This window comes from Emys orbicularis, chromosome 6 (assembly GCF_028017835.1).
Source record: "Emys orbicularis isolate rEmyOrb1 chromosome 6, rEmyOrb1.hap1, whole genome shotgun sequence".
Lineage (NCBI taxonomy): Eukaryota > Metazoa > Chordata > Testudines > Emydidae > Emys > Emys orbicularis.
Genome location: NC_088688.1, coordinates 13,063,063 through 13,086,152, shown reverse-complemented (window position 1 = coordinate 13,086,152; position 23,090 = coordinate 13,063,063). Strand labels below are relative to the sequence as shown.

The window sequence follows — 23,090 nt, the reverse complement described above, 5'->3', positions numbered from 1 at the left end:
ACTCTTTTGATGGTAGAACCTGCATCTTCACTAGGAGAGTTTGCTGGTATAGGTCTACCAGCAAGGCTTTACTGGTGTAGACTAGGCCTCTGATATTGATTCAGTATTTATTGAAACAGAGGAGTGCGACCTGCTGAACAATCAATATAATTTCCTGAGACCCACAGGTGTTCCTCAGAGATCTCCCATCCAAGGATCAACCCAGCCTGCTCCTGTTTAACTTGTGATAACCGATTGGGCTACAGCCTATGTGGTGGTGTTGCCAGTTCTAGAGGAGTAAAAGAAATGGGTATTTGACTCTATGGGGAGTTTCAAGAGCACCATGCCCAAGGGAAAATATGCTTCCTGCCTGCTTGCCCCTATCAGGCCCACATGTTTGACTCAGCACTTTGGACAGCTCCACCTGCTCAGTGTCTGGTTGCCCTCTCTTCAGGCAGGGAGGTGGGTTCTGAACCAAGCAGCCAGTCAACAGTTAAACCAGCATTTAAAGGATGTTAAGTGAGAAGATTGAGCAAAAAAACCCTCACAACCTGAGATAAAGCAGAGAGATCCACAATTTTGCTGAGCTTTGATTCTGGCATGTGAAAAAGAAGAAAACAGAGCACGGCATGATGCCGCTGTAATCAACCACAGGATATTATGACCTGCCACAGGATAGCAATAAGCTGCCAAAGCTTCTAAAAGCTGTGCTACCTGATTAGACTGTTAAGATGTATCTGTATGTTGCAAAGGAAAAAATGAGGTCAGTAACTTTTAGAGTAAATTGAAAGCTCTTGGGTAGGAAACTAAGCTCATTGCATATCAGTAGAGCTCTGCCTATGCATGTCAATTATATCTGATAATTATATTTCATTTGCTGCGACTCAGACGGCTAAAGCACTGAGTTGAGCAGACTGTCATGCCACCTATAGCTCAGAGCCAAAAATCAAACTCTAATGAAACAAATCCCAGTTGTAAGCGCTGTGAGATTTTACAGTCGTTACCATAAAATAATACACTTTGTGTCACTGTAATAATAATACCATCACTAACAAGTCAGCTCCAATGGAAACTGCGGCAATGACATGGAGACTAGTGATTACAATACAGTTAACACTTGCCATGACTACATTATTTCCATTGTGCAGGCTTTTAAAGCTAGAGTCCCCCAAATACCATGTAACCTAATATATAATGTTCACAGCAATGACTCAGGCACATACAACCAACCATGATAACACCATCAGCATTTAGGATCAGTTAAAATTTAAAGCCACCCATATGCTTCTTCAGTCATGGCTTTAATGGTGAATCACATTAGGAATCTCTCACTGTAATAGGGAATACCAACGCGGAGGCACAGTTACAAAATGCCGTCTCTTCCTTCTCATTGACACTAGATTATAACTGGGGGAAACCATGTTAACTGGTAGTTCTAATTGTAATGAATTGTTTGGAACATAGAAAGAAAATACCGGTTACATTTCCTGGACTGCAGTCATTATGTGTAGAGCCATATAAATCCGTGGATATCTATTTTTGCGGATCGTGGATCAGATGTGGATACAAATGTTGTATCTGCGCAGGGATCTAAATATAGGAACTTGAAGGCAGGGAAGCAGCTGTCTGCAGCTCATAGTCTATGATGCTGCTTCTTCGCCTTCAAGATCCTATATTCCCTCTACCCCCGTATACAGAGAAAGGGGAGGTGATAGATCAAGAAGCAGATGTCTGCAGCTCATATCCCATGAGGCTGCTTCCCCACCTTCGAGATCTTATTAATTTTTTATTAATGGAGATATCCTATCTCCTAGAACTGGAAGGGACCTTGAAAGGTCATCGAGTCCAGCCCCCTGCCTTCACTAGCAGGACCAAGTACTGATTTTGCCCCAGATTCCTAAGTGGCCCCCCCAAGGATTGAACTCACAACCCTGGGTTTAAGCAGGCCAATGCTCAAACCACTGAGCTATCCCTCCCCCCTCTGTATATTTCCTTTCCCTCCATATACAGAGAAAGGGGAGGTGATAGATCAAGACAGGCAGCAAAATCACCCCCATACTCCTATCGCCGCGATTTAAGCAGCCACGCAATTTAGGAAACCTCTCCCAACTTCATTGCTGTATCAGGTCACTTGGAGAGGGAGGCAGCTGCTTCTGCACAGTAAGTCAGTAGCTGCAAACAGCTGCCTCTTGATCTATCAAGAGGATTTTGAGTATGGAGATGATACTGCCTTATTTGGAGAAACTACTGATCAACTGCTGCTAACGCTGGAAGAGCTGCGACAGACTGCAGAATCTATAGGACTTAAAATAGGTGGTGATAAAACCAACACTATGCACGCCTCTTGTAAAATGGAAATGAATGACCTGTCGACCCTGCATGTCGATGACAATGGCATTGAATGGGGGAATAGTTTTATCTATCTGGGTAGTCGGTTGAAAGCAAGAGGTTCGGTATCCAAAGTCATACGTTGGATCGGTCTTGCATCAATGGCATTTCATCACCTTCGGTGGCCTCTCTTTGGGAAGTGGGATGTTTGTGTGACAACTAAACTATGTGTGTTCAATGCAATAATGATGGGAACTCTGTTATACGGAGCAGAAACATGACTGTAAAAAACAACTGAGGGGAGAGGAGACTAAACAGTTTTTGGTATCAACAGTTCTGGCGTATTCTTAACATCTGCTGCTTTGATTTTTGTCACAAACAAGGAAATGCTTAGATGATCCCAGTAAGTTGCAGTCTTCCATCAGTTGAGAACAAAGTGATTGCACTGGTCGGATCATATCCAATGTGCAGACGAACCTCTGCTTTTACAGAAGGATCGTAGAGATGAGGAAATAGATCACAAAGCTGACCATGAATGAGATTGGAAAAGAAAGAAGACTTACAAATAAATAGAGAGATCCTATCTCCTAGAACTGGAAGGGACCTTGAAAGGTCATTGAGTCCAGCCCCCTGCCTTCACTAGCAGGACCAAGTACTGATTTTGCCCCAGATCCCTAAGTGGCCCCCTCAAGGATTGAACTCACAACCCTGGGTTTAGCAGGCCAGTGCTCAAACCACTGAGCTATCCCTCCCCCCTTCATAAGGGATCATTCAAGATGGAAGTCTGTTCTATGTGACACCTCCTTCTGCGTCCTAGGTAAAATGGAAATAAGAACTCCTGAAAGTAAAGATTTACAATAATTTAAAGTCCTATTTGATTTGTATATTGTCATTCATACAGGCCATGCTCCAAAATGCTTTAGAGTTAAATTTGCAAGTACAAGGTTAAATAACAGCTGTGAGAGGAACAGAGAGAGGAATGAAGAGGTATATGCAACGGAGAAATCATGTTTCTGGCTGAGATTTGGAATGAGAGGAAGGTTATTCTAAATGACAGGAGCTGCAGAGGAGAAGGCTCCTGCACCAATGATGGAAATGTCGGGAAGTATAAAGAGGATGACAGCATTACAGCAGAGTGAACAGGGAGGGTAGTGGAGAGAGGATGATAGGGGGAAGCAAGGCTGGCACTCGACCAAATGACGACCCAGGCGAGGCATGTCTTTGGCCCCCTCCATTTGTTAAACTTTTCAGGACCTTATTTTTTATTGCATTTGTAGCCCATTTCACGACTTTGATGCACAATTTGCATGCATGATTTATCCCTGTTGTATTGGATGATAAATTTGCACGCTAGGATCTGTCAGTCTGTATTTATTCATGCCATATATAAGCAAATAAAAAATTGTTTTCTCTAAGCGTATAGAAACTTTTTTAATTTTAAGAATAACTGAAATGTACTAACATCAAGAAATTGAACTGTGCACCAACATTGGGTGGACTGGTATTAAAACATGTTACAGTAGGTGACAGACTTAGAATGTTAAACCTAGTTCTTTTGTTCTAAAGGTCACTTTTCTCCCCTTTGTCCTTGTGAACTGAAGCGCATCGTCAGAGAGATCCAAAGACTGGCCAATGGCATTTTCAAGCAATAAAATAGCGAGCGATATCAGTGTATTATTGGCCATCGTTGATCAAAGATATGTTTTAATGATCCTGAGCTTCGAAAAGCTGCGCTCAACACTCACGACTGTGACTGGCAGTGTGAGCAGAATCCTCAAAGCTATCCACGCATTAGGAAAAGTGTCCTTCAGCTCTGCGTCATGAATGAATTGGAGAACTTGGAGTGGAGAGTGTGACGGATGTTGTCCAATTCGACATAGAGGTCTTTATCATTGATGTCCAAACATTCCCCATGTGTCAGCGTCCGGTGAAGGGCCATATAATTGTTCAAGAGTGTTTTCCTGTCTGCTGGCATCTTACTAAGATCATAGCACACACACCCCCAGATCTTTTCATAGTGCTTCATTAGTCCAAACCTTTCTTCGATGGACACTCGAGCAATGTCAATGAGCGAGCAAAAAACCTCCTTTTTGAATTTCTTCTAAGCTTCCCGTCATCTCATCTCTGCCCTCATAACCAAACTTTCTCTTCTTCCAATGAATACGAGTTTCCTTGAAGACAGGCTCAACTCCTAAGTTTTGTGCCATTTCTTTGGCAGCAGTGATGGCATCTTCAAATCCATTGTCTCTGTAGGCCACAATGAAATCACGGCAGCTTCTCTTTAAAATAGTAGCAGTCACGATGTCCATCGATGGAGTTTGTAATGCCTGGCTTACAACATTTGGATGGAACACGATATTGTGCCAAACCACAACTGAGACCAGAAATTTGAAGTCAATGATCTAGTTTGCCAGGCTTTGCACCTCATGTTGGATTCTGGCTTTGGCTTTACTTGAGTGTGCCAGTTCCATCAGGGTGTCGTAAACCTCAGTCACTTGATACCTCACTGGCTTTACGCTGTCAATGAGGCTCTCCCAGTGAGTGTCACTTTGCGGCTTCAAGTCAAATTTGTAACATTGTCCATGAGGACCTTCTACGTGACAGTTGATGCTGAAAACAGGATGTATATCCTTTGCAGTACTTCAAAGAGAGATACTGAATCTAAAGCAGATGACACTGCACCTGACACAACCAGGTTGAGAGACTGGCAGCCACAAGGCATGAAGAAAACTCTTGGATTCAGCACAAGGATCCTTGCCTGGACCCACTGTTTCTTCCCTTCATGTTTATGCCATTGTAGTAGTCTTGGCCATGGCAGTCCTGAAGCTTTATTTTATTCTCATTCAAAACCTTCATAAACAGTTGTGTTAGGCCTTTTCCAGTAGCGTCATCCACAGACCGGAAACCGATAAAATGTTCCTTTACTTGGATACAGCTATCCTCGTCGTCAACAAATCTTAATGTAAATGATATCTTTTCACTGTGACTAATGTCAGGAGTGCAGTCCATTATTACAGTGTAGTACTTCACTTTGCCAAGCTCCATCAATATGTTATCAAGCACCTTCCTTGCCATAAGGTCAATCAATTTGTTTTGAATTGTTTTGCGGCAGTAATGATCCATAGCTTCTTTACGAACTACTTGACATAGGTGCTCACACATGACATCATCGTATTTCTCAAGGAGCTCTACCAAACCAAGGAAATTACTGTTATGTTCGGTGAACAACTTATCTGAGTCCCAGAAAGGTAAATTAGTCTATGCAAGGAAGAGGGTAATTGAGATCAGAGGCTCAAGACTCTGCTATCAGGCGTAAGCAAGTTCATGGAGGGTTTCAGAAACAAGGAGCACTAAGCTACACAGGATCTTGAAATGAGCGGGAATGCCTGTGGAGTCATTTGAATATAGATTTGAGGTGGCCCCATGGAGAGGAAGGGTAGTCCAGTGGCTAGGGCACTAGCTTGCGACTCTGGCAATTTTGGTTCAAGTCCCAGCTCTGCCACAATCTTCCTGTGTGATCTCAAGCAAATCGCATAGTCTCTCTCTGTGCTTCAGAATAGCACTGCCCTACCTCAGAGAGGTGTTGTGAGGATAGATACATTAATGATTGCAGGGGACATATAAGTACCGTAGATATAGAATCATAGAAGAGACCTCAGGAGGTCATCTAGTCCAATCCCCTGCTCAAAGCAGGACCAACACCAACTAAATCATCCCAGCCAGGGCTTTGTCAAGCTGGGCCTTAAAAACCTCTAAGGAAGGAGATTCCACCACCTCCCTAGGTAACCCATTCCAGTGCTTCACCACCCTCCTAGTGAAATAGTGTTTCCTAATATCCAACCTAGACCTCTCCCACTGCAACTTGAGACCATTGCTTCTTGTTCTGTCATCTGCCACCACTGAGAACAGCCTAGCTCCGTCCTCTTTGGAACCCGCCTTCAGATAGTTGAAGGCTGCTATCAAATCCCCCCTCACTCTTCTCTTCTGTAGACTAAATAACCCCAGTTCCCTCAGCCTCTCCTCGTAAGTCATGTGCCCCAGCCCCCTAATCATTTTCGTTGCTCTCCACTGGACTCTCTCCAATTTGTCCACATCCCTTCTGTAATGTGTGTGTGGGGGGGGACCAAAACTGGACGCAGTACTCCAGGTGTTGCCTCACTAGTGCTGAATAGAGGGGAATAATCACTTCCCTCAATCTGCTGGCAATGCTCCTACTAATACAGCCCAATATGTATCATTGTGTATAAATGTTACATGACAGGCAATGGCACATGGCTGTTTGAAAGACAACAGCACGGAGCTGCAATAATCAAGGTGAAAAGAACTGAAACCCTGTATGAGGATCCCATTTGAGATGGAGTCAAGGCAGTGACACATTCAAAAGCTTTTTCTTCCTTTATGTTGTGTAGTTTGTGCGTTGTCTGGAAGTTAACTTTGTTCTGTTCACACTTGTGGGATCTGCAGTTTATATGAAGATTCATGTCCACTTCATACAGAGTTACCCTGTTTAAATAACATTTTGAAGGCCTTGAAGAAGCCTGTTACTTCTCCTTAGCAAGTGATCTGACATTGATTTTATTTGCTGTTCCACTGTTTTCATGGCTTCCTTGATAGGATAGGAATCATGCTTGTTTCTCCTAAAGTAGTCGAAACAAAGGATAAAAACTGATTTCACTTTTTTTCTTAAAAAAGTGGGCTTGAGTTTTAGTATTATTGGGCAAAATCATGAAGTTTGCACTTCAGCAAAAATCCTGGAGTATGTACTGAAACAAAACTACTGACTTCAAGTAGACTATTATCTGAATAAGGACTGATACAGGGTTACAGGATCCTGCAAACCCATATTCACAAACGTTTTCGGTGGGGGGATACTATTGGGAATAAGGGTTTTCAGGATCAGGCACTGAACCCACTGAAATTAGAAAGGGAGAATACCTATTAGATTATATAGTCTATCCCCTGTTAACTAGTGGAGTAGTGTACTCTGCATTATCTAGTGCTTTGTTAGTCTCGTTTGAGCACAGTTTAGCTTTTGATACTGAATAATGGAAAGGATTTTATTACCTAACAGTATACTTTGTTCTGCTTCATTGCATACTTGCGTTGTCTGGTTGTTGCACTTAGCACAATTTTTAATCTGTGCATACACACATACTGGAATTCACTGTGCTTGCAAATCAATGGCTGTGTCCAATGGCTGAGAAGCAACTGACTAGCTCTCCCTCTAAAAAATAATATGTCTCTGTCATGGTATACCAGGGTTCGGAAACCATCACATTTCCATGTCAAAGGTGGCTTGCAAAATCTGAAGATGATGGCGAGATTGTAAGAGAACTTGTACCATCTGATATCTTTACTGAAAAACTCCTGAAAGATGGGACACTAAAGCAGATAGAACAGGAAGTTGAAGAACCACTAGAAAGTAAGTAAAATTCCACCGCGCCTTGACTTATTATTTTACCCTTTGGAACAAGCCATTTGGATATGTAGTTCAGGTAGATGCATGCTACTAAAGGTTGCTTCTTTGCAATTATGGCCATTGAGTGAAAAATCAATCATTTAAGCTGCCATATTTTATGGGGAAAAGCTAGTATCTCCCATCTGGATTACTGTAACTTCCCGTTCTCTGGCCTCCTTGATGCCCAACACGCTCCCATCCAGTCCTTACAAACACAGCTGCTACAGTCATCTTCCCTGCCTGCTGTTCTGATTGTGTCTCACACACATCCTTTGAATTTCTCTACTGGCTCCCCTTTATACACAAGTTTCCAACATCTTGTCTTCCAGGCCCTGCAAACATCTCTAGTTATTTGTCCTCATCTCCTTTCATATTTTCCTCCACCCCTTCTGCTCCACCTACCCGCCTTGATGCCCCATTTGGAACTTTTTTCCACAATTGTCTTTGCACTTTCTTCCACACTGCCCCTTAGGCAGTGGTGAGCTGGAGCCGGTTTGCACCCGTTCATGCGCACCGGTTGTTAAATTTAGAAGCCGGTTTAGAACCGGTTGTTAAATTTAGAAGCCGGTTTAGAACCGGTTGTTAAAGGGGTGGGCAAACTATGTGGCCCATGGGACTGTCCTGTCCGGCCCGCCTGAGCTCCTGGCTGGGGAGGCTCCCCCGGCCCCTCCCCCGCCTTCCCCCCTCTCGCAGAGCCTCAGCGTGCCTCCTGCCGCTTTGAGCAGCATGGTAAGGGGGTGGGGCTGCGAGCTCCAGCGGGCTGCGCAGCATCCATACACGCTGCCCTGAGCAGCATGGTAAAGGGGCTGGGAGGAGGGGTTGGATAAGGGGCAGGGAGCGGTTGGAGGGGGCGGAGGTTCTGGGGGGGGCGTTCAGGGGACGGGGAACGGGGGGGTTGGGGAGGTGTGGGAGTCCCGAGGGTCTGGCAGGGTGGTGGTGGATGGGATCGAAACAGGCAGGAGACAGGGAGCGGGGTGAGTTGGGTAGGGGGTGGGGTCCTGGGGGGCAGTTAGGGTGGGGGGTCTCGGGAGGGGGTGGTCAGGGGACAAGGAGCAGGGGGGGTTGACGGGTTGCAGGTACTGAGGGGGGCAGTCGGGGGCAGGACGTGGGTGGGGGTCAAATGGGGGGGACAGGCTGTTCGGAAGGCACGTGGGGCTTGTACTCACCGGGCGGTTCCCTACCAGGTCTTCGGCGGCACTTCGGCGGCAGGTCCTTCACTCGCTCCGGGTCTTCGGAGGCACTGTAGGACCCGCCGCCGAAGTGCCACCGAAAACCCGGAGCGAGTGAAGACCCCTCGCCACCGAAGTGCCGCCGAAGACCCGGTAAGGAACCGGTTATTGGGATTTTGGGAGCTCATCACTGCCTTTAGGTACATAACACCCTCCCAGAACTGGTCTGCAGGGCAGCTACCCAATCCTTATTCAGATCCCTCTGTAAGTAGGTTGAGTTCCTATCCTGCCCTGAACAGAGAATACAAATGCTATGCAACATCTGGATTTACCCTCTTCCTGGTATTTGGCTTTCTAACGTAAATAGCAACAACACCATATAAATTTCAGCCTAAACTTCTCCCTCGAACTTGGCTGTTGCTAAGGATTTCTCTGCAACACCTCCCTGATCCAACCCTTAGTTACCTCTGCCCTAGAGAGAGATTCTTACCCCTCTCATATCCTGATTGGAGCTAATTGAATCCAACTGCCAGTATTACTTGCCATCTTCTTTCAGGATTCAAGTACCTGGTAACAGGACGATTCAACCATGGAAATCATCCCATCCAGTATTTCTTATTCTCTTTCACGGCTTGATTTGTAGTTACACTATGCCTAGGGCCCTACCAAATTCAGAGCCATGAAAAATGCATCACTGACCATGAAATCTGGTCTTTTGTGTGCTTTTACCCTATACTATGCAGATTTCACGGGGGAGATCAGTGTTTCTCAAATTGCGGGTCCTGACCCAAAAGGGAGTTGCAGGTGGGGGGTCGCAAGGTTATGTTAGGGGGCTCGCAGTATTGCCACTCTTACTTCTGTGCTGCCTTCGGAGCTGGGCAGCCAGAGAGTGGCGGCTGTTGGCTGGGCGCTCAGCTCTGAAGACAGCGCCCTGCCAGCAGCAGCGCAGAAGTAACGATGGTATGGTATGGTATTGCCACCCTTAATTCTGCGCTGTTGCTGGCGGCGGCTCTGCCTTCAGAGCTGGGCTCCTGGCCAGCAGCCACAGCTCTCCAGTTGCCTAGCTCTGAAGGCAGCGCCGCCACCAGCAGCAGTACAGAAGTAAGGGTAGCAGTACCGCAACCCCCCTAAAAAAAACTTGCGACCCTCCCCCCCACACACACACCCAACTCCTTTTTGGGTCAGGACCCTTACAAGTACAACACCATGACATTTCAGATTTAAATTGCTGAAATCATGAAATTTACGATTTTTAAAATCCTATGACCGTGAAATTGGCCAAAATGGACCGTGAATTTGGTTTGGCCCTAACTATGCCATTCTGTCAGTGTACATAATTTATGCACACCTTAAGACCTTTTGTAGTTATAAGACGAGCTAGCAGGTCAAAGTGAGGACTAGACAGGAGCCTGGGATTTACCTGGACCTGCTAACTCATATTACAACTACAAACTGCCTTGTCTTCATTAGGATTTTACCTCGTGTTAGTTACCAGATGTTAACTAACACCAGGTAAGAATATGCTTTTTCTAGTGAAGACAAGGCCTCAGAATATTAAGTTCTTTGAGACAGGGACTGTATCTTCTGAATTGTTTTTACAGCTGATTTTGGGCACTAGCCCAATATAAATAATAAAAAATAACTGCTTCCTTCGCTATAGTAGTGCATTCTGTCCCAAAGAGCTCCTGAAACGATATGCAAAGAATCAAATTTAATAAACTGATTATGCAGAACATATGTTGGGACCACTGCACCCATTATTAAAGTGCAGTTATTTCTTGGCTGGAACACCACAGTTTAACTGAGTATAGCAATACTACACAACCATTTAGGACATAATGTCAGAAAAGTGCTTTATTCAGTTGAAACTGCAGGTGGAATTTAAGTAGGTACATTGTAATTAACTACCCAAATTGGAATTTGGCCAGCACGCCAGAGTTAACACCTCTACTCTGATGAAAAATGCCAGAGTATTTTTGATAACCACAAGCCATCAGAATATCTTTTATTATGGCACCTACTGCAGCATAATGCTCTCTGTGGTTAGTGAAAAAACAAAGCAGAAAAAGTGAAACTGCAGCAAACCAAAAAATATTCTCAGGGCTAAATGAGCCTGATCCATCTCCCGCTGCAATCACGGGGAGTCTTTCCACCGATTACAATGGAAGCTGGGGCAGCCCCTGTATTACTCTGAGAGCTAAGTGTGAAAGGACTCTAAAAAAAGCAAAAAACCCCACACCTTATCTGTGAAGCTATTAATGTACAAAGAAGAATCCCACCATCAAACATGGTAAGTCTCCAATCCCAAGTCTTTGTGCCTCCAATAAAAAGTGCAGCTTTTTCTCCTTCTCATTTTTGAATCATGTGGGAGTAGCATGGGAAGCTGCCAGTGAGACTCTCTTTGGGGTTTGCGTGGCACTAATGTGAGTAAAAATCTGTTAGCTGCTATTTGCGTTTCCAGGGAACATTCTTTCAGTCACTGTTTGTTCTCCTCATGTACATGGGGCGAAGCAGATACCCGGAAATAGCTGCATTTAACACATTAGAAAAGCACATTCCTAAAGATTTTTATGAGATTTCATTGGATCACTGTTGAGTGAGCTCAACAAAGCAGATACTTAAACAGTACAACTCCAACATGTCTTACATTAAATATTGTCCAAGCAAGAAGATTCTGGAGTCTGCTCTCTTCTTTCTGTGCAGGGAATTTATACGGGTGAGTCCCATTAACTCTGGTGGTAATTTCCCATTGAAATCCCTAGACCTTGTTTGTGGAGAATAGAGTATTAAGAATCCACAACTCCAGACCACTTATCCCGCTTATATGCAGTGGAGAGCAGATCCTGAATCCGAATCCTAAAAGACGCTGAGTTCACTCAACTCCCATTGACATTAGATGAAGTCAGTAATAATAAGGATACTTAGCATCTTTAATTGCACATTCTGTGTTTAAGGCACTGTAGAGACATTAACTAGATGGGAGTTCATGGGGGCTCAGCACCTCTTACACTGCCCTCAGCATATAGGATTAGGCCCTGAGACTCCATCTGCTCCCAAATCATATATTTAGATATCTGTTTCTTTATATAGTTCATACATACAAGATAACTGTGTTCACTGGCGATATCTATGGCGCTGGGACAGATGCAAATGTTTTCCTGACTATATATGGAGACCTCGGAGACACCGGGGAGAGAAAACTCAGCAAGTCTGAAACTAACTCGAACAAGTTTGAAAGAGCACAGGTACAGATGAAACTGATTAGTAGCATTTTCCATATTGCAGGCCTTAAGCAAAGTGACGAACAAATGTTGTAACTGCCCTTCCCTAGTGGCAAGTACCAGTCTGTAAGGATGGTCAGAACTGATGAATGGCAATCCTGACACAAAGGATCATGTTTATTACCTCTTAAAACCTTACATTTTCAGTTTAATGTTGGTGCTTGTGTACTACAATGATAGGCACTATAACAATACCTAAGATGGACAAGATCTTTCTTTGCTTGGAGTCAGTGAGATAGGGCCAGTCTGGCCCATATCAAGCCTCCTAGGTTTCAGCTGCAACATTGGAAGTATCCAGTGTTTAAATTTTGCAAGGGCTAAGCCCGGGCATTTCTTGGCTTGGCGGTTCATAGCCCCGACACCTCTGGGCTTGCTGCATCAGTTATGAAAGTAAAAAAATTGCTTGAGCCCTGGCACCTCTTTCATTACAAATTAAGCAGTGGAAGCACCAATCATTGAGGGCATGGTTACCATCCCTTGAGCTGATTTGTATCTCCTAAAAGGGAGGGCAGCTTTGGTGAATCTGACCATAATGTGTATTATAATTAATCTTGGGGCATCATCTTACGACACATTTTTGTAAGCTCTTAAAATGTGATTCTACTCTGAGAAGTGACGTAAAAATGGCACTAGGTTGTTCCATGTTTGTCACTCCATGATTTCCAGATCAAATGTGCTTATTTTAAAAGTTACCAACAGCCATCCCTGCAGACTCCATATTATATCTGAGGGTATGTTTACACTGCAAAGAAAAACCCGCTCACCAAGTCACAGAGCATGGGTCAATCGACTTGGGCTTGTAGGCTCAGGCTGTGGGACTCAAAATAGCAGTATAGCTGGTCAGGTTCGGGCTGGAGCCTGGGCTCTGAGACTTTCCCCCCTCACTGGGTTTTAAAGTCCAGCTCCAGCCCAAGTGGGAATGTCTGCACTGCTATTTTTAGCCCCGGCCGCAGCCCGAGCCTCGTGAGCCCAAGATAATTGGCCTGTGGTCTAAGACTCATTGCCGTGGGGGTTTCTTTGCAGGGTAGGCATACCCTGAGAGTCCAGCGAGTTTCTTTCCTGCTAACTTCACTAGCAGTTGTGTATGCATGATAACCAAGTGCAGAATTTGCTCCATTGTTTCCAATGTGTTGCGCCAGGTATAAATGATGGCAGAATTTGGAGCTGCAATTGAAATGTAGTTAACAGTTCTGTTGTTGTGTTAACCAGAGGAGAATCCAGCTCGCTTTCTCTTAGCTCTGTTGTCCTTGGAGGGCTAACAGCAGTAAACAGTAAAATCTTACTTTTGACACTAAAGTCACCAGATACCGGCTCCAAGTGCTCAACACATCTGTTCCCTTTGAGTAAGAGGGTGACTTTTTACATAGTCATGTTCACAGCACAACCACACTTTAAACCTCTCCCTCTCAGGACAGTTTTAATGGACACAGACTCTTTTACAGAAAACTCTGCTGCAGCTTTTAATCAAATACTGTCCGGTAGGGCTGGGTTTACACATGCATTGTACACATTAGCTATTGTCCATTACGAGAAACTATTGCTATTAAACATCCTGTAGGAGGATAAGTTCACAATACAGGCTGTGGACCTTGGGATTATATACAAGATCAAGATTCGTCATGACAACACCATGCTGAATGCTGACTGGTACCTGGAAAAAGTAGAGATTCAGGATGAAACCACAGAAGAATTGTACCTCTTTCTGTGTGAACGCTGGCTTTCTACAAAGAAGGAGGACAAAAGGATAGAGCGGACACTTTATGAACAGGTACAGTAGTAACATCTAGCACAATGATTCTGACCAGAGCTTCTGAGCACTACTACATTGCTGCTAATAAAAATGAGATGCGTGGCCTTTCATCTGTTTGCAGTCCAGCACAGTTCATTAGTGACCTAAACGTGTTACCCCCTGAAGGTTGTTTTTTGGCCTATGTAAAATGAATTGGTGGTTCTCACTCTGGTCCCCCATCACTGACTTCTTTTGTTTGCAGTCTCAGTGGAGAGGCTAAGGACTGAATGGTTAGTGGAGACTTACCCTCTTCAGATCAGTATCCAAGTGCACTGGCAGGGCGGTGTAGAGAATGCTGCACTGTTGGTGCCTGTGTTGTCCCTACCCTGCGGATAAGTAATAGATTTCTCTCTCTGGAGCTCTCAATCCAAAATTCTGGGTTGTATGGCCCCTGCCTCTCCACCCATCAATCCTAATCATCAAATAGGGCAGCATCTTTCACCAGCATTAAAAATATGCAGTGAAATGCCCTCTTGCCAGCACCTGGAAAGGCTTCGTATGTATTGTTTAATCAGTCTAATATAGCTAATTAGAATTCAAAGTACATGTATTAATTAAAATTAGCAAACAGGATTAAGTTAATAGGCGCTTCTTGCCTTTATACAGGAAGGCACAGCACTGCAGCTGATTAACGTCTGTTGTGTTTAAGGGGTTTGCTTTACAAAACATAGTTACATTTTAATTGAAAGTTACTACTAAAATTATCATTAACAAATAGGGCCAAACTCATCCTGGGTATAGTGCCAGAGAGGTAAGCAGGGTTGCACCAGGGATGATCCTGGTGCCTTCAGGGCCGGCTCCAGGCACCAGCTTAACAAGCAGGTGCTTGGGGCGGCCAAGGGAGAGGGGCGGCACCTGCGGCAATTCGGGGGCGGCAGGTCCCTCACTCCCTCTAGGAGCGAAGGACCTGCCGCTGAACTGCCGCCACCGATCGCGGCTTTTTTTTTTTTTTTCCCCAATTGCCGCCGCCGATCGCGATCACAGCTTTTTTTTTTTTTTTTTTTTTTGCTTGGGGCGGCAGAAATGCTGGAGCCAGCCCTGGGTGCCTTGCATCTAATATAATTACAGTTCCCAGCAAAGAGTCCTCTGAGTTCTTGTGGTCACGCCCACCCAATTGCTCATATTAATTCCCTCTCAATGAGACAAAATTAATTAGATAAAAAAATGAAATGGTTGTGGGGAAGGATTCTCATGTTAACTGGGCTATGACACAAAACCCATCCTCAATAATTGTTCTAAAAATATAATAGCTTTGACATTTAGGCTTATTCAGCTTTGCAGCCTTTGTTTAACCTTTGACTCTTGTGTAGTATGGATCAACTAGTCCAACAGCTACTGTGTATGTCTTGTTAAGCAAATCTGTAGCTACTCTTATCTGTCTCCCTTGCCGGTGGTCATTGCTCTGACATGCTGTGTAAATGAGTCACAACACATTTTTGTTACGTACATTAAGCACATGCCAGTTGCCTTCATTGTAGTACTCCTGGAAATGGTGGAGTTAAGGTCATTACAGTAAAGTAAATGGATGAGCTGTAATAAATGATGAGGAATCATGCTTATGAGAGCTGTACTGAGCATGGAGCGAGAGAGGAATTTCGTGTAATGTTGTTTGAGGCATATAGGAACAGCTGGCAATACCGTGAGCACTGAACCTGGTTACCGTCACATGTGTGTGTTTTCATTAGAGCTCTGATGGTGAACGGAACAGCCGGGGTGGCTCGTCTCTCAGCCTGAAGAGCCAAGATAGCAATGCAAATGTGAAGAATAAGAAGAACGGGTCTGCAAAGGAAGGCTCATGTAAGAGAACTGCGTGCGTGTGTGTGTCTGGACGCACATGTGTGTTCTTGATGTGAGTTCTTTGGGCCATGTGTTTATACCGGTGAAGACCAAAGTGGGGCAGAAAGGTAAATTGTTCTGATCATCCTGCAGCTGTACCACCTGGGGCTGTGATCCTATGGGATCTCCTAAGCCCAGCAGAATCAGGCTGGATTGGTGCTTTCTATAGTGGTCTTCACCATAGCAACTGAATAATCTACACAGTAAAAGACACTTTCTATACCTCCAGACTTCTTCTTTCCCTCCCGCCTAAATCTAGGTTATGTAGTGCTAGAGCCCGGGGGTTGAGTCCGTCATCTCCCATGAAAACAAATTCTGTAAGCAATGTGTTTTGTGTGACATGAGCACAGAACTAGGTAGATTCTCCAAGAACACCCTCTCCACAACCACCCCAGGTGAAACCTGCACGGGGGACTTCCAACACAAACCCAGAGCTCTTTAGGAAGCAGTATGGCTGGTTCATAGGGGGTGCTCTTTTTCTCAAGTCTATGTTGACTCAATACTTTCTCATGGTGTTGCTGAAGGTGCTGTCTTTTGCATGAGACTTTTGTGGGCATTAAAAATCCCATGACTGTCTTTAAGAGTTGGGGTGTTAACACTGATATCCTGGACAAATTCCGGCTCATGCAACTGCCTTCTGACTCCTTAAAATCCCCCCTGCGTTTTAATTCGGAAAAGGGTTCTCACTTCCCCTTTCCTAATCTGCAGTGTAATATTACTGTCAGCTGCTAAACAACTGCCGAGTTTCATGTGTGCATTCAGTGGTGGGCAAAGTGATCCCTGCGTATATTGTTTGTTATCATTTGTTAAGCACTAATTGTGTGATTGGCTTTGTGCAAAACTCAGAGGAAGATTTCATCCCAGCCACATGCAGCCTCCTTCCAGCCAATGTCACCTTGATAACTAAGTATAATGCCGTGATCTTGGGTGGGTGACCAGGGCACAGGGAACCTCGCATATTCCACTTAGCACCTACTGGCGCAGGGACCAGTGGCCTCAATACCACTGAGTGCTAGGACAATACAAGGATGAAGGAAAACCGAGGCAGCCACTGGCCCTCCTGAGGTATAATAGCAGGCATGTCTAGATGCATATGGTTTTGAGAAGGGCAGCACCTTCACTAGACTCGCAGCCAATCGTCTAGACTCACAGGATTTGAGACAGGCAGCTAGCCCCTCAGATGAACAGGGCTTTGGGGGAAGACAGCCACCTCACCAGACACACAGAATCATACACCAGTTCCCTCCTCCACCCTCACCTTCCAGACACCCAGGATTTGAGAGCAGGAGAGTAAAGGCAGCTCTTTGGAAGGGACAGGTTTGGTGGAAGAAGTTGCACAAGGCGTATATAGCTTGTGCACTGCATCCATTCAAGTATGCAAAGCTCTTTGAGATCCTTTGCTGTGATGGGCTATATGTATGTAAAATGTGTTATCACCAAATAACAGCCTCTTCCGTACGGGTTAGAGGATCAATTTCCAGCACAGGCTTTTACTTGCTGCTTGCATCAGATGCTCTTTCCAGCACGCTCTCTCTTCTGAAGCCTCATGTCCTATGTGGCATATTAGATCTAAATTAAACTCTGTGGGCCCTGAAATTCTATGGCACTGTTTGCCACCCGCTACCCGTATCCCATTCAGGACCCTTCCCCGCGCGGCACAGTCAGTACAGTATGAATGGCAGTGTTTAGTTCATTTGATTTTAAATTCATTTATTTTAATCTGCCCCCAGATTTTCAGCGTGCTGCAGATTTTCCTCCTGCAATGCATAGCTGCATTGCAGAAGCTGGCACACTGGTGATTTTATAGAATCATAGAAGATTAGGGTTGGAAGAGACCTCAGGAGGTCATCTAGTCCAACCCTCTGCTCAAAGCAGGACCAACACCAACTAAATCATCCCAGCCAGGGCTTTGTCAAGCCAGGCCTTAAAAACCTCGAAGGATAGAGATTCCACCACCTCCCTAGTAACCCATTCCAGTGCTTCACCACCCTCCTAGTGAAATAGTGTTTCCTAATATCCAACCTAAACCTCCCCCACTGCAACTTGAGACCATTGCTCCTTGTTCTGTCATCTGCCACCACTGAGAACAGCCGAGCTCCATCCTCTTTGGAACCCCCCTTCAGGTAGTTGAAGGCTGCTATCAAATCCCCCCCCCACACACACACACTCTTCTTTTCTGCAGACTAAACAATCCCAGTTCCCTGACCCTCTCCTCATAAGTCATGTGCCCCAGCCCCCTAATCATTTTCGTTGCTCTCCACTGGACTCTCTCCAATTTGTCCACATCCCTTCTGTAGTGGGGGGGACCAAAAATGGACGCAATACTCCAGGTGTGGCCTCATTCCCCGAATAAAGGGGAATAATCACTTCCCTTGATCGGCTGGCAATGCTCCTATTAATACAGCCCAATATGCCGTTGGCCTTCTTGGCAACAAGGGAACATTGCTGACTCATATTCAGCTTCTCGTCCACTGTAATCCCCAGGTCCTTTTCTGAGGAACTACCGCTTAGCCAGTCGGTCCCCAGCCTGTAGCGGTGCATGGGATTCTTCCGTCCTAAGTGCAGGGTTTGGTAGCTGGGAGAGGGACAGTTGGGTCTTTTGACACTTAGGGAGGTGTGTGAAGTGGTTTTGGTTTTTGGCACTCAGGAGGCTTTGGATGCCAGCAGTAGGTTGCTTCTGTTCTTTTCTGGGGATGATGATAGCTTTATATTTGAGAGGATGAGGTTCTGAATGTCCCCATTAGTTCTCTCGGCAGCTTTCTACCCTGCTGCTCCCTCAACCAATCCCAGCTGCTATACCATGAATCCTGGATAATCCCATTAGATTGAGGTCTCTGCTAAAATGATCAGCAGTAAGAGATGACACTTTTGCCCTGTAGATTGTCCTCATTAGGCTTTACATTTACACCTCTTGAGATGAACTGGGCAGTTCAACCATCTCCCTTAGAGCTATTATTTCAAGCTGTCTGCAGACTCCGGCAGATGTCACTGCACTGGTGACAGATCATGTTTTCGTAGAATCATAGAAGATTAGGGTTGGAAGGGACCTCAGGAGGTCATCTAGTCCAACCCTCTGCTCAAAGCAGGACCAACACCAACTAAATCATCCCAGCCAGGGCTTTGTCAAGATGGGCCTTAAAAACCTCTACGGATAGAGATTCCACCACCTCTCTAGGTAACCCATTCCAGTGCTTCACCACCCTCCTAGTGAAATAGTGTTTCCTAATATCCAACCTAGACCTCCCCCACTGCAACTTGAGACCATTGCTTCTTGTTCTGTCATCTGCCACCACTGAGAACGGCCTAGCATCATCCTCTTTGGAAACCCCCTTCAGGTAGTTGAAGGCTGCTATCAAATCCCCCCTCATTCTTCTCTTCTGCAGACTAAATAACCCCAGTTCCTCAGCCTCTCCTCATAAATCATGTGCCCCAGCCCCCTAATCATTTTCATTGCCCTCCGCTGGATTCTCTCCAATTTGTCCACATCCTTTCTGTAGTGGGGGGCCCAAAACTGGATGCAGTACTCCAGATGTGGCCTCACCAGTGCTGAATAGAGGGGAATAATCACTTCCCTCAATCTACTGGCAATGCTCCTACTAATGCAGCCCAATATGCCGTTAGCCTTCTTGGCAACAAGGGCACACTGTTGACTCATATCCAGCTTCTCGTCCACTGTTATCCCCAGGTCCTTTTCTGCAGAACTGCTGCTTAGCCAGTCAGTCCCCAGACTGTAGCAGTGCATGGGATTCTTCCGTCCTAAGTGCAGGACTCTGCACTTGTCCTTGTTGAATCTCATCAGATTTCTTTTGGCCCAATCCTCGAATTTGTCTAGGTCACTCTGGACCCTATATACCTTTAAAGGCTCTCTTCCCAATGGCAAAGGCTAGAGACTTAATTTTTTAAGAAAGTGAAAGCACTGATTATGGAGCACAATTGTAAAGCAGCTGCTTTTAGAATGGGATATTTTGGGGGCCATTTACACACCTTCATAATCTCAATATGCATGGGCCCTGACAGTATTTTGCCTGTGTTTATAAAGCCCCTGGTCACCATGGCATCTATGCACACATGCAGCATTTAACAGCCAAAAAAACTCACAGCTGCTGTTACTGGTTGTCCTCTCTTGCTTTTTCCATTTCAGTCTTAGGTTATGAATCTGATTTTATGTTGCCCATCCCACCCTGTAACCTACTTGTCTTGGTGCCACTCAAATCTTCCTCTTGTTCTTCACTCATTCCACAATGAGCAGACCCAGTATTGTGCTTATGAAGGAGGTGTACTCACCACCTGTCGCACTCCCTTGTATCCGGGTGCAGTGCTGCAAGGATCCTCGTCTGCAGTGCCTCCTGCTGGCCGTCTGCCTCTTGCCAGGTCTTCAGTGGCTCAGCTCTCTGGCCAAGTCACAGGAAGTTCAGTCATATCACTGTCAGCTGGGAGCGAGCTGGTAGGTCACCGGCAAGGCTGAGCCTGGCTTTAAAGGGCCAGCCAGCCTGTGACAGTGCTGCAATGAGAAATAAGTGAGATCTTTCTGTAATTCTCACCTTCCTTCTGATACCACTTCCTCAGCAGAGGAATGAATAACTGCCTTACATCCATCATCTGGGCATTCCATGTAACTTCCCAAATCACGTGTAAAATCTCAATGTCTTCCATTCGGCACCATCACTAACTATAATGGTTTCCGCATTCTTTTGCAGGTATAGCAACTTTTAGGCCTCCAGTATTTTCAATACGTGGAGAAGTACCACAGTCCCAATAAACGAGAGAGGTTGTCCAATGCCCCAGAGGGAGACTGAACAAACAAAGATGTTATTTTGTAGTGGTCAGGGCACAGGATTGCAAGCCAGAACTCCTCTGATTAACTCATTGGATACCCTTGTGCAGGTCACTGAGGCCCAGATTTTTAAAGGTTTTTAAGTATATGATGTGCTCAGCGTTGCAACACTTAACTGATTTAGGAGCTTAAATCTCATTTTCAAAAAGGATATAGGCCATTAAGAGACAAAATCCCATGAACAGTCAATGGGATTTAGGATCCCAGGTGCCTAAATCACTTTTTAAAAAGGAAACTTAGGTTCTTATGTCAGTTTGGCGTAGCAACGCTGAGCACAGCAAAGCTTAAGTATCTTTAAAAATCTGGGCCTTAACATCACTCAGCTTATCCATATGTAAAATGGGGGATGATAATACTTCCTAGCTCACATGTGTGCTGTCAGATTTAATGCTTGTAAAGTGGTCTGAGTTCTATTTAAGTTCTACATAGTATTAGCAGTAATTGTATGAAGAAAGCCATTTTAACCTACCACAGGATGACAGAGTGAAGTGGTCTTCCAGTGGAAGAACTCTCCAAAAGGAATTCAGAATACTCTTTAATGAAGGTGGGAGGCTACAACGTGACACCTCTTTTGGCGTGTGTTAAATGTATGTTACCCACATCGTAATCTTTTCGATGAAGAGGCGCCATCATTGCATTGCTTAAACAATTGTACTACAGTGACTTCATTGCACGCTCATTACACTGATGTGCACGATTAAGCATAATTGGTACCGTATAGTGGAGAATAATTCTTGCCTAATGTTTAATTCACTTCGGTGCTGTTACAGTCGATTTCAGAAGCCTGAAATTGGGGTTGTATGAAACTCATTGGTTTCAGCTCACAGGGGAAAGAGCAGATTTAATTTGCATGAATTCATGCCGATGTGTAAGTTTTGCTGGAAGTTTCAAGTTCAAACCAAAAGCAAAAACTTCATCAACTCCACTGTCGTAGAATCATAGAAATGTAGGGCTGGAAGGGACCTCCAAAAGTCATCCAGTCCAGCCCCCTGTATTGTAGCAGGACCAAGAAACCTAGACCATCCGTGAGAGGGGGTTTGTCGAACCTGTTTTTAAAAACCTCCAATGATGGGGATTCTACAGCTTTCCTTGGAAGCCTGTTCCAGAGCTTAACTACCCTTTATGGTTAGAACGTTTTTCGTAATATCTAACCTAAATCTCCCTTGCTGCAGATTAAGCCAGAGGTGGGCAAACTATGTGGCCCGCAGGACCGTCCTGCCCAGGCCTTGAGCTCCCGGCCGGGGAGGCTAGCCCTTGGCCCCTCCCCTGCTGTCCCTCCTCCCTCGCAGCCTCAGCTCGCCGTGCCGCCAGCGCTCTGAGCGGCAGGGCTGTGAGCTCCTGCCGGGCACCGCGGCGGCATGGCTGGCTCCGGCCGGGCGGCGCAGCTGCCAGTCCTGCTGCTCTGAGCGGCATGGTAAGGGGGCGGGGAGCAGGGTGGGGTTGGATGGGGGTGGGGTCCTGGGAGGGGGTGATCAGGAGACAAGGAGCAGGAGGGGTTGGATGGGTCAGGAGTTCTGAGGGGGGCAGTCAGGGGGCGGGAAGTCAGAGGGGGCGGATGGGGGCGGGGGCCAGGCTGTTTGGGGAGGCACAGCCTTCCCTACCCGGCCCTCCATACAATTTCAGAACCCCGATGTGGCCCTGAGGCCAAAAAGTTTGCCCACCCCTGGATTAAGCCCATTACTTCTTGTCTTACCATCAGTGGACATGGAGAACAATTGATCACCATCCTCTTTATAACAGCCTTTAGTATATTCGAAGACTGATATCAGGTCCCCTCTCAGTCTTCTTTTTTTTTAAACTTTCCTTATAGGTCAGGATTTCTAAACCTTTTATCATTTTTGTTGCTCTCCACTGGACTCTCTCCAATTTGTCCACATCTTTCCTGAGGTGTGGCACCCAGAATTGGACACTATAGTCCAACTGAGGCCTCACAAGTGCCAAATAGAGTGGGACTGTTACCTCCTGTGTCTTACATACAACACTCCTGTTAATACACCTCAGAATGATGATAGCCTTTTTTGAAGCTGCATCCGCATTGTTGACTCATATTCAATTTATGATCCACTATAACCCCCAGAACCTTTTCAGCAGTACAACCACCTAGCCAGTTATTTCCCATTTCATAGTTGTGTATTTGATTTTTCCTTCCTAAATGAATTACTTTGCACTAGTCTGTACTGGATATCATCTTGTTGAATTCAGACAAATTCTCCAATTTGTCAAGGTCATTTTGAATTCTAATCCTGTCCTCCAAAGTGCTTGGCATCACCTGCAAATTTTATAAGCATACTCTCCACTCGATTATCCAAGTCATTAATGAAAATATGCAAACCTTAAATCAGTCCAGGATCACTTGAACCTGGGCCAAGTGTTACTCAAAAGATTTGTGAGCCTTGCCCCCTGTAACTGTGCCTCA

The 23,090-nt window shown here is 45.3% G+C and overlaps 1 protein-coding gene across 1 annotated transcript in view; it reads left to right on the top strand.

Moving 5' to 3' along the window:
- The window catches only part of LOXHD1 (lipoxygenase homology PLAT domains 1), a 315,455-nt gene that overhangs the window by 226,510 nt on the left and 65,855 nt on the right, over positions 1-23,090 (top strand). The window contains exons 33-36 of the mRNA XM_065406719.1: positions 7,567-7,729; positions 12,025-12,179; positions 13,774-13,983; positions 15,690-15,801. Of these exons, the coding sequence (XP_065262791.1) occupies positions 7,567-7,729; positions 12,025-12,179; positions 13,774-13,983; positions 15,690-15,801 (640 nt within the window). The remainder of the gene's footprint in view (positions 1-7,566; positions 7,730-12,024; positions 12,180-13,773; positions 13,984-15,689; positions 15,802-23,090) is intronic.